The 10,883-nt window shown below is 49.3% G+C and overlaps 3 protein-coding genes across 4 annotated transcripts; 2 read left to right on the forward strand and 1 right to left on the reverse strand.

Annotated features, from left to right (window-relative positions):
• The first annotated feature begins 218 nt into the window (after positions 1 to 218).
• LOC108152550 (SET and MYND domain-containing protein 4) lies at positions 219 to 2,758 on the forward strand. 2 transcript variants are annotated; one of them, XM_017281963.2, is made up of 6 exons: positions 219 to 329; positions 423 to 996; positions 1,055 to 1,397; positions 1,462 to 1,998; positions 2,073 to 2,294; positions 2,354 to 2,758. In XM_017281963.2, the coding sequence occupies exons 2-6, from the start codon at positions 423 to 425 to the stop codon at positions 2,661 to 2,663; spliced, it is 1,986 nt and encodes a 661-aa protein (XP_017137452.1). In that variant the 5' UTR covers positions 219 to 329; the 3' UTR covers positions 2,664 to 2,758. The 2 variants fall into 2 exon arrangements, with proteins under 2 accessions (XP_017137452.1, XP_017137453.1); XM_017281964.2 differs by having other exon boundaries at positions 220 to 329; positions 416 to 996.
• A 133-nt stretch (positions 2,759 to 2,891) lies between these two features.
• LOC108152549 (RNA polymerase II-associated protein 1) lies at positions 2,892 to 8,762 on the forward strand. Its single transcript, XM_017281961.2, has 13 exons — positions 2,892 to 3,090; positions 3,156 to 3,451; positions 3,510 to 3,741; positions 3,812 to 4,235; positions 4,293 to 4,769; positions 4,833 to 5,148; positions 5,213 to 5,298; positions 6,160 to 6,397; positions 6,460 to 6,617; positions 6,675 to 7,212; positions 7,274 to 7,412; positions 7,476 to 7,888; positions 7,947 to 8,762. The coding sequence occupies exons 1-13, from the start codon at positions 2,964 to 2,966 to the stop codon at positions 8,118 to 8,120; spliced, it is 3,618 nt and encodes a 1,205-aa protein (XP_017137450.1). The 5' UTR covers positions 2,892 to 2,963; the 3' UTR covers positions 8,121 to 8,762.
• On the reverse strand, positions 5,144 to 6,057 carry LOC108152551 (general odorant-binding protein 69a). The gene is made up of 5 exons (XM_017281965.2): positions 5,944 to 6,057; positions 5,811 to 5,889; positions 5,655 to 5,746; positions 5,475 to 5,577; positions 5,144 to 5,413 (listed from the first exon to the last, which is right to left on the reverse strand). Exons 1-5 carry the CDS (start codon positions 6,016 to 6,018, stop codon positions 5,313 to 5,315), a joined length of 450 nt encoding a protein of 149 aa, XP_017137454.1. The 5' UTR covers positions 6,019 to 6,057; the 3' UTR covers positions 5,144 to 5,312.
• Positions 8,763 to 10,883: the final 2,121 nt, after the last annotated feature.

Raw genomic sequence — 10,883 nt, forward strand, 5'->3', positions numbered from 1 at the left:
CCCAATTCAAGTTACAAATAAAAACGAAATTAAAATTACTCAGTCTGTGTATTTCTAGTTGGTAAAAATTCCCCAATGCTTGAGGACTCAGAACTTAGATCTCATTTCAGATCCATATGATATCAGATATGATATCTATGAACTGGAACAAGTTCGAACAATCGCTGGGAGAACTTAACGGATGCGACTAGCACTGGTTCACAATTTAATCCGTCGCGAGTATTTATAACGCGGCGAACTGAGCGATCGGATCGGGGTGCTATTTTTGGAGGGCCACCAACCGTCCGCCAGCTGTTTTCAATACTCAGGCAGCAGCAGCAGCGGAAAAAGTGAGCAGGAAACGCGGATGAGTAGAATTTTCACCCGACGCCGAACAGAAACTTGAATTGTATTCCATTTTACATAATTTACGGAGAAATCAGATGGAGTACGATCCGACATACCAGAAGATATGCTCCACGCGCACCGTCCAGTCGGAGAAGAAGGGGTTCTTCAACGATTTCTGTGGCGATGTGAGGGAGACATGTGGCGACAAGTGGCTGAAGAACTACTTTGGAAAACTGAAGTCGAACGCGGCCCGTGTGCTCTCCATATTCAGTGATCGCGAGGTGTGCGATCCGGTGCTCGGTGTACTGGAGCACGTCCAGCCGGTTTACAAGCTGAAGGACGCTCTGTTCTCCTTCCAGAGGCGGGCCCAGGCGGACAAGTTCTACCTGTTGAGCTGCAGCACGAATGAGGCGGATGAGCGCAGGGAGCTCCTCCAACAGGCATTGCTGGCCGCCAATCTGGCCGTGATGCGTGCTCCCCAACGGAATGTGAGTCCCACCATTGACGATGGACTCACCCTCGCCCTGGCCTACCGATCGCGTGCATCCATCCTGATTGGCCTGGGCGAGGGCGAACCGGCTCTCAGCGACCTCAAGCTGGCCACCAATTTCGGTCTGGAGTTGAAGGGAAGCGTCGACTACTACTGCAAGATGGCCAAGGCCTATGCGGGTGAGTGGGGCAACAAGGTATCCCTCTAGGCGCAATTTTCATACTTCCTCTTTGGCAGTAATGGGAGAGAGTGCTCGGGCTGAAATCTCCTTGAAGATAGCCGAAAAACTGGCTGGCTCCGACACCACCCACATTGCGATATGCCGCAAAGAAATCGCAGGGATAAAGCCTGTCCAGAAGGAGCCATCCACGGAGAAGGTGCCGCAGCTGGCCCACGGGGAAAACCCGGAACTGAGCGGCGCCGCCAATGTCGTGAAGCTCGTGGAGACCAAGGAGAAGGGCCGCTTCGTTGTGGCCAGCGAGTGCCTGAAGACGGGCGATGTGGTGCTGTGCGAGAATCCTGTGGCGGCCTGCCTGATTCCCAGCTTCTTTGGCACCCGCTGTCACCACTGCTTCAAGCGGTAAGTGCTCCGATCGTTGGCTCTTCAGTGCCACTGACTGATGAACCTCCCTCTTCCTTCGTAGGTTGCACACTCCCGTGGCCTGTCTGCATTGCTCCGGGATTGCCTTCTGCTCTGCCCAGTGCATGGGCGAGGCCTGCGAGAGCTACCATCGCTTCGAGTGCGAGTTCATGGATCTGCTCATTGGCTCCGGCATGTCCATCCTCTGCTTCATTGCACTGCGCATCTTCACACAGGCCGCCAGCGTGGACGATGGCCTGGCCACGGCCAATCTGCTCTTTGAGAACTTGTGCTCGCACGAGGATGTGCGTCAGGCGGAGGACTACCTGCAGCGCTCTCTTATGGCCGGGTTCCTGATGCGCATCCTGCAGAAAGCGCAGTACTTTGGCCAGCGCAAAACCGAGGGCGTCAATCCGACAGCCGTTGAGTTGCAGGTGGCCACCGCCCTGCTGGGCCTGCTTCAGGTGCTGCAGTACAACGCGCACGAGATCTACCAGACCCAGGTGACGGACGAGCATCGGTTCGAAGGCAGCAAGACGGTGCATGTGGGCGCAGGTCTCTACGGCACTGGCTCCTACTTCAACCACGAATGCTGGCCAAGGTAAGAGGAGTGCTGGATCCGCCGGAACGCACTCTGCTCTTACGCACTCCTTTTCCCATTCCCATTCCCTGCAGCGTCGCCAGCTATTTTGTGGGCAAGAAGCTGGTGCTGGCGGCCACCAAGCCGCATCGTCCGAACGAAGTGGTCGCCGTCAACTATGGCCCCATCTTCACGTACACCAATCTCAAGGAGCGCCAGAGGTCTCTTCGTGGCAGATACTCCTTCAGCTGCAGCTGCATGGCCTGCCAGGAGAACTGGCCGCTGCTCCAGAAGCTGGACAAGCAGGTGCGCTTCTGGTAAGTATATTTGCGGATCGGAACTCCAAAGGTTACGATACATATTACGATACTTAAAGGTGCACTTCGGCCAACTGTGTGAATCTGTTGAAGTTCCCAAAGGACCTGGCCAAGGATGTGCGCTGTCCTCGCTGTCGCAAGAATATCTCCCTGAAGGAGAGCGTCTCCCGGCTGATCAAAATCGAAGAGCTTTACAGGGAAGCGGCCCAGGCGATGCAGGCGCAGAAGACTGGCGAGGCCATTGAGCTCTTCAAGGAGGGGATCGATCTTTTCTTCCAAATAGCTGCGCTGCCCCACAAGGACACTCTGGTGGCTCAGCACTCGCTGACCAAGTGTGCGGCGAATACGGGCACCACTTTTAAGAAGTAGGGGCTGCTCCCCCAGCATTAAGATGGAAAATAATCATTGACTTGCATATGTATTTATATGTATTAATTATTAAATTTTTTTCTACCTACCACTCTGCTAATTGCCGGTAATTAAAAGTACATTTTTAAATAATAACAGTGTTTTCGATTAATTGCTTGAACTCTTACCGCCCCATCTCGCTGCAACCCTGCACCAGCTGTTTTCACTGTTCCGATGCAGCCCTGAGCCAGCTGTTCAGCGGCCACTTGTGCAGCCCTGATGCTGCGTTTGTTTTGAAATTTCGTTTGTCTGAAATTGAAAATGTTTAAAAAACTTAAGCCGGGTGAAAGCGAGGAGGATGTTCTCAGCATGGCAGCCGACTTCCAGGCGGAGCGACAGAAAAATCCAAGTTTTCAGCCAGCAGCGGCGTTTGTACGTATGGAAAAGAGTAAGTGACTATTATTTTTTGGTTTGTGCCTGATGCCATGTGAATTTACATTATGTTTTCTGTAGTTCCAAAGAAGTCCATGTTTGCACAGAAGCGAGAGCAGGCGAAGCTAGGTCGTATATCCTCCACCAATGAGCAAGGAGCACAGGAGCCCAAATTGACCGTCAAAAAATCAGTGACTGCTGCAACGAGCAGTGAGGGCTCTCCTTCGACCAAGGTACTGTTCGATGAAATCCATGAGAACATGCTGGGAGATGTGCGAGGCAGCAAAGTAAATCCCAGCTTGATGGGCGCCGTGCTTGGCGAGATAGTGGAGAGAGCCGAAGGTGCACAGCGTCCCTCAATCCGACATTCCAATCAGGTAAGGCGGAACCTGAAGCGGGTTTTTCCAAATCTAATAACTTTCGAACACCTCACAGCCAGCCACCAACAGGCCTCGCAGCATTTTCGCCAAACAGCTTTTGGAAGGAGGCGCAAAGACTGTTGAGGAATCGCAAACGAAACTAATTTCCAAGGCACCAACCGGACGTAGTGCCATTGTAAAAGATGCGAAACTGGCAAAGGAACTACATGACGAGAACATGGCTCTTCTCAGTCAAATGAGCGAAGAGGAAATTTTAGCCGAGCGTCAAAGATTGCAGGCCACGTTGGGTAAGGCAACTGATGGCCACAGCTTTTCATTATTTAGCTATTAATACGACTCGCAAAACCCCAATTACAGATCCGGCATTGCTTGCATTGCTGTCCAAAAATCGTGGAACCAAAAGCCCTTTGGTTGTGAGCGAGCCATCTCCAAAGCCCATCGAGCCCACGCCACAGCCTCAACAGCCGATTTCATCGTTGGTCGACTCCAACCCAGCACATGCGCTCTTACTGCAAAGTGACGAAGAAAAATGGCTTAATTTCAATCTTGTGGAAGAGCACAAGCTGGCCTGGATGCGCGATATACCAGCGAAGATGAGCCAGCTCAAGCCGGGACAGCAGTTCGATGCGCGCTTTGATTGGAAGGGTGTTCTACTGCCGCACACGCTCAAGAACCCAGACCAGGACCGTTCCGTTCCAGTGGACGAGCGCGAGCTCTATTTGCACGGCGAGGAAGCTGAACGGCCGGGGTACACGCTGCAGGAGCTGTTTCGGCTGGCTCGGTAGGTGCGGTGTGGCTTGGGCAAAGAGCTTTCCTAATTTTCCCATTTAATTGACAGCTCCACTGTGTTACAACAAAGGATATCGGCATTTGGTGCCATCGCGGGTATCTTCAGCATCTACAATCAGGGCTTCTATGACCAGGTGCTCACGCTCCCGGTTTCAAAAATGTTCTTCCTACTGCGCTTTGGCCTCGATGAAAATGTGGCCGCGCAGCTTGAGGTAGTAAGCAGGGCATTGGCCTGCTTGTTCTACAACGAAACGGACGAGGTGCTGCTCGACTATATCCACGACAATCCCTACTGCCATTGGCAGCCAACGCTTCAGGTCGTGAGCAATTACAGCGACTCGGACTCCGATCCGACATCCATTGCCTTTCTGCAGCGCTACATGAAACTGTTGACCAGCAGTCCCTCTGTGCGAGCCGATGTCGCTGAGGATGAGACGGAGAGTCGCATGTCCATGGATGATTTTCAGCTGGCCGAGACAGACCTCATGGATTGTCTGCTCCGAACGAATATATTGCAGCGGATTACGTGAGCCTTAGTATTTGTGATTAATTTTAAAGAATTAAGTATAGTCTTTTTGCGTAACCACAGGTTCATCTTGAGTTCAATGCGTCCTGACAACAGCACCGTGGACTCCTGTCTGAAGCTGCTCATACGAATCGCTCGCACAAGTATAAAGGTTGCACGGCAGTTGGCAAACGAAAGCCATCTCTTAGATGTTATATTAACCCACTTTCTGCCCTCTGGGTCGTCGTCGAGCGTCGCGTTCTACGGCCAGCCCCAGCCACTCTGCCTGAAGCTTATTCGAATACTGATCTGCCAGCACTTGGACATAGCCAAGAGCCTTTCAAAGGGCGTTCTGATCGAGCGACTAAAAGAGTACTTGTTTCTACGCGACAGTGTTGGGGTTTGTAGCAGATCTTTTATTGGTTTATTGGTATACATAATGAAGACTCTCTCTCGTTTTTCAGGGAAAAATGGTACGCGTTCAGGTCGAGTCACTGCGCATCCTGCGCTGTTTGCTCCTTCTGGGGATTGTGGATCGCGACCTCTACAGGTGTGTGAGAACTTCTATTGCATTGAATTCATTATCTGCTCCGTGATGAAATCTTTGTTCACACTGAGATAGCACTTGACGGTTTGAAAAGCCGTGTCGCAGCCATCAATTCCCTCTGCAAACGATGGGGATCAATAGGGCCTCCCAAGAAAGGAAACCGATATGCTAATACATACTTTGGGTGCCGCAGTTGCCAACTAGTTCGTTGATCTCGGGGTGAATCTCTTCAGGCAGGACTTCGATAAGAGACTCCAATTGCATTACGTTGCGGCTGTCGATCTGTGGAGAACAGAATTGGAGTCTCTCGCCTTTAATTAAATCTTTCTCTCCAGTCACATCCTAACATGTCAACGCACCAGTCCTAACATGTCAAACATGCAGTGCAGAAAGCATTTGAAGGCCGGATCATCGGGCAATACCTGGTCTTTCTTCGCCTGGAGCATTCGTTCTGAAATTCTCGATGATTATTATTAGCTACATCATTGAAATATTGTCAATTGATATACGCTCACCTGCGGATGCTCCTGTCTGTTTAATGCAGCGATCCTTCAGCTTTGCTACTTGCTTTTTCATCGTCGGCGAGAGCTCAAACTATTTCGGCAGGACTTGAGCTTGTTTACCAACTGATTGAACAGAAATACTCACGGCTTGGCTCGGAGCCAGCGAATCGTAGGCGATGAGCACGGCCAGAAAAAGGCAAACATTCCTGGAGGAGGTCATTGTGTCGATATAAATTTCCAGACTCGACTGAGGCTGCTCTTCAAGTAAAGCCCTCTTTTATAGCCATCTGGGGGAATGTGTGGTGTCTAATAGCTACTATTATTGAGTGGCACTTCATCTATGTTTAAATCGTTGTTACAGACAGTTCCTGCCCGCCCTGCGCCAAATGGTGGACTGGCACTGCAATCACAGTATTTTCGATGGAGTGGGCGGATCGGTGCTGATACGACAGCACGCAGCGGCCCTTCTCGTGGCAATTGTGGGCGCCGGCGAGAGCGGAGCCTGTGACGTGGATGGGCAGAAGCTGCTGGCAGGGCCACTACACAACTGCTGTTGCAGCTGGATGCACTCTGCCTCGCGCATTGATTCTATCAAGGATGTGAGTGCGCCCCAAATCGAATAGCTTTCTCCAATACCCTATAGCATTTGGCATCTCTTTAGTTCACCCAACTCACGCTATTGAGTGCTGTGTTGTATGTCGTTTCTTGGTTCTGCCGCCACGGGTATTTGGGAATGACGGCCTTTCAGCCATTTCTACGCAGCGTTCTTCCACAGTTTGTGCGCTCACCCAGCCTCGTTGCATGTGTGCGCGACCTAAGGTGAGTTGATTGGGGGGCATCACCTATTTCATCACCCATTTAATTACTATTTTCCAGCAAGGGCTCTGTTTTTCTGCGACGCCCCGTCGATCGGCGCAATATCCATCCAGCGTTGCCGAATGTGGGCGCAGTATTGATGCATGACTGTGGACCCCAGCTGATTGTCAGCGACACGTATCCGGTGCACCTGTTGAGCGGCATCTGGGCTTTGCGCGACCTGTCCCTGGAGTCTGGGGAGAGGCCATTGTTTGAGGCGCTTTTGCAACCGTCGGTGCTGGAGCCAGTGGCCGAGTATCTGCGTCAAATGAGCTCGGGACTGAACCGCATCCTGGCCACCAACTTCTTTGCACGGAGCGAGCTGAGGTTCGTTCATCAGCTGCTCGTCACAGATGGACTAGAGACCTACTTGGATCGCACGCAGTTGCTGCAGCTGGTCTACAACTATCTGTGCTGCCTCTCCACGGCCCATGCGACACAGATCAAGAGCACATTCGAGCGCTTTATCTTCAATGGGAAGTACGTGGAGTTGGACGCGGCGTGCTTGAAGCTGTTGCAACAGACCTGCATGGAAATGATTTACCCGCACGTGATAGCTGTAAGATTGCCAAATTCTTCACGTATTTCTGAGTCACTAACCATTACCTTGCGACAAGTAGGACAACTCTGAGCCCTCACTGTCGCTGTGCTACACGCAGGCACCCATCCTGCCGGCTGATTGGCCATTCTTTCAGATGCGTCTTATCCTCGGCAACTACTTGCAGAATGTACAGCAGCAGCCAGCGGCAATATTTTCAGGTGAAACAAACGTAAAGTTAATCTCTCTTTGAGGACATCGAATCAATCCTTTTCCTCTTACAGAACAGCAAGTGCTGCGCATGACCCTTATGTTTGTGCGGCAACTGGAGAAGGAAGGCTTGCAGATTGTTTCCCCGCTGGAAAAGCTTATGTATCTGATGATTGCCTTTATGGGTCCCGACTCGCAGTTCTTGGAGCCGGATCTGCATCAGCTGCTGCACGGTTACCTAAAGGACTTCTACGCCCAGAATGTTACGCTTCACTTTGATTTCGATGCCGAGTTCGTGGATAAGGCCAGATTCGAGCCACTCTACTATCTGTTTGTGGAGCACTTCGCAGCGGCCAGCTACGGCGATGAGCTGTTCAGTTCGCTGGTACTGCTGCCTTTGGCCCAGAAGTACGACAACAAGTGGCGACGGCGGCTCTGGTCCGAGCATGTGCAGGTCATGCGCTTTCTCAACTGCGACCCAGATCTGGTAGGTTCTTGGAAAAACGCAATTTAAAATGTTCATCGACTGCAAGTTTTCATTGCAGTTAATCGGTGGACTTTCTGCTTATCTGGAACCGGTGGAGGAGGAGCCATCTCTGGTGCAGTTGTATGGCGATGCCCTAGAGCGTAACCTGGTTCGTCCTGGCAGCATTGCTTATCGAATAGCACAGCACCACTTCAACCACTCGCAGGTGGTGCAGAAGACCAAATTGTTTTGATTATCTCAAAATTAATTAGGCATGTACCTCTTGGACTCTAGGGCGATAAAGCTATGTCATGGCGGGGTGCAAAGAAGTCTAAATGTGACAAGTCTTTTTAAAGCCAAACTGATTCCGAACTATCTCTGTTGCCCGGTTAAAGTTCCCTATCATATCTGACCGAAATAGAACCTACTTATATTAAGCTGCTCAGGAAGACCCTCGAGATTGATATGCACGTGATTTGTCTCAATGGCCCGACTGGAGTGCCGTGCCTGGCCAACGAACACACAATAGGTATAGAAATAAACGTATTAGTAAGCCATAGTTTCCTGTCGCTTCTAAAATGAGAGTAGAGTCAGGAGCAGGGTTCAGTTGTGTAACCATTGTGCGAATGCCTAGTTTAATTGCAATGTCCGTAATCTGCTTATGGCAGCCTGACTGCTGCAGAGCATTTTGCTATCGGCCTCAATTAATTAACATCACTTGACTTATTGACACATGGGCCAAGCCAAGACTTGCTGTTGGCTTGCCGTTGACTTGCCGTTGGTCTGCCCTGCCCTACCCTGTCCTGCCCTGACTTCTGATAAAATATATGTAATTAAAACGAGCACAATTGAGGGGCCACTGCTAATTAAATTATTTGATCTGTGATGTGGTGCATGTGTGTGTGTGTGTGTTTTATTTTTGTTTATTCTTGTTCCTCTCTGTATGCTCTTAGAAGCCACCCACATCATGCCATTCCATTCTACTCCATGCCTACTATGCCATGGCAAATGTAAAGAAGTCATCCGACTTTCGCTGTGACACATGGCGTATGCGCAACGCGGGGCCACGCACAACGACTTGCTTCTTTTTCTCGTGTCCAAACAGACATTGAGTCATGAGTCTCCCGGCCATCCAAGCGCATGGCCGCACAGCGCGAGAGGTGCCAGCAGACGATGTTAGATGTTTAGGTGTTTAGATGTTAATTGCTTTCAAATGGACGTTAATCATTTGATAAGTCCACGCTGCCCGCCGTGATGGTAAATATTTGCAGAGGCCTCATAAATTAACCAGTGCTAAGCGCTGTTGAAGTAACGACAATAAAAATTAAATATCGATCGCCCCCAAACTATTATTAGGCGGCAGTGTGCGCAATCTATTTACCTGGACTTGATTGCCCCATTATAAATTTAAAAAACCTGATATTGGATGAGGTGGTGCATTAAACACCAACTTCAGGGTGAATTAAATTTCTTATCAATTCGTTTTCGTTTTGCATACCCTTGGCATGATGGTGTTTTATACTTTTTCATACTATCATGATGATGGTAAATGAAGAAAATGGGTTTACCAATAAATGCATTTACAAATTAATAAATTAATCTTTTGGGAAACGAATTTTAAAATTCGGCTTTCAGAATCTATAGCGCCAAAAATATTACATTAGCAAAGAGAAAGGGTGTACATAGCTCGTCGCAATGTTGTTTAATTTTGATTTTTGAGTCACTAGACATTTTTTGTGCAGCGTTCGCTTTAAATTGATTTCGTGGGAATTCTTTACGGACAGTGCCACGAGGGGAAAGCCAAACTGTTTATTATTTGTCAATATTAAATATTTATCGAATTTATACATACAACAAAATCAATATTGGAAGGGGAGAACATTATTGTTTGATAAGGAATCGAGGTCTCTCCGCTAGTTACACTCCGCCTAGCCTCCAGCTTGTGGGCCCTCGGGCGGCTGGGCTGGGGTGCATATCCGCAGTCGGCTCTTATCGTTGATAAAAAAATTCAAAATGCCAGATAGCAAAGTCCCAATTTACCGAAGGTCCCCACAATATGACTGCCAGCTATAATATTGTCTTCTATCGGCGATCGCAGCGCCAAATATTTGCATTGCCTGCACCTGACGTGACGGCGGGAGGGCGTGAGTGCACTGGAACCGGTTTGTTTTCGTTGGCTGCGCTTCCAGCTGTGGTCTTCGAATGCCGGCTCCTTGATTAAAATTGTATCCCCCGGCAACAACAGGGACCACAATGGACATATTTACACACAATTCGACAATGCGTGTATTCGGTGCTGAAAACAGCCGGCTGTTGTTTGCATTCGGTTGTGTTGAGAAAACCCTGTTTGTCATGTTTGAAAAATGACTTTTCAAAGTGTCTGTCCACGGTCTGAAATTTCTTAAGTTGAGTATCGATTAGCGATTATCCTTGTATACAGCTGCGCTAGGATACTTTCCTTCAAACTCTTGAATGATGGTTTTTTGATAGCCCAGAACATTGGTTTGTCCTTTAACTCTATTATAATGTTGTTTTTTTTTTTTTGTTATTTATTGTTTCCTATTCAGTATGTCTGTACCATGTACATACATATCTCAATGCTAGGAAGCCCTCGCTAGGGTACAAAACTAACCCCCTCGGAAAAAATGCTGAGTCGGCACCGCAAGGGAGGGGAGGGAGGCAGACCATGTATCATTCGCACCACTGATAGGAGGAGACACATACAGTATGGTATGTACATACTGTACATATAGCCATCGGGGCCCTATACAATACCGCATTCAACTCGAACTCCAACTCCAACTCCAGCACCCATGACCATGTGCATGAAGTGGAATTTTTTAGAGCACGTTTCGGCAATTTCGAATCGATCACGTCATACGTTCGTACGCGTACGAGTGTGTGTACAACGGGTCGTGTCGTTCTGTTATGCTTTGCCGAAGAGTCATCGTGTGTTTGTTCGCCGCGAGCGAACATCTGAGGCGAATTTGGTTGATATTTCGTGGCCGATCCGATC

Source organism: Drosophila miranda, chromosome XR (genome assembly GCF_003369915.1).
Source record: "Drosophila miranda strain MSH22 chromosome XR, D.miranda_PacBio2.1, whole genome shotgun sequence".
Lineage (NCBI taxonomy): Eukaryota > Metazoa > Arthropoda > Insecta > Diptera > Drosophilidae > Drosophila > Drosophila miranda.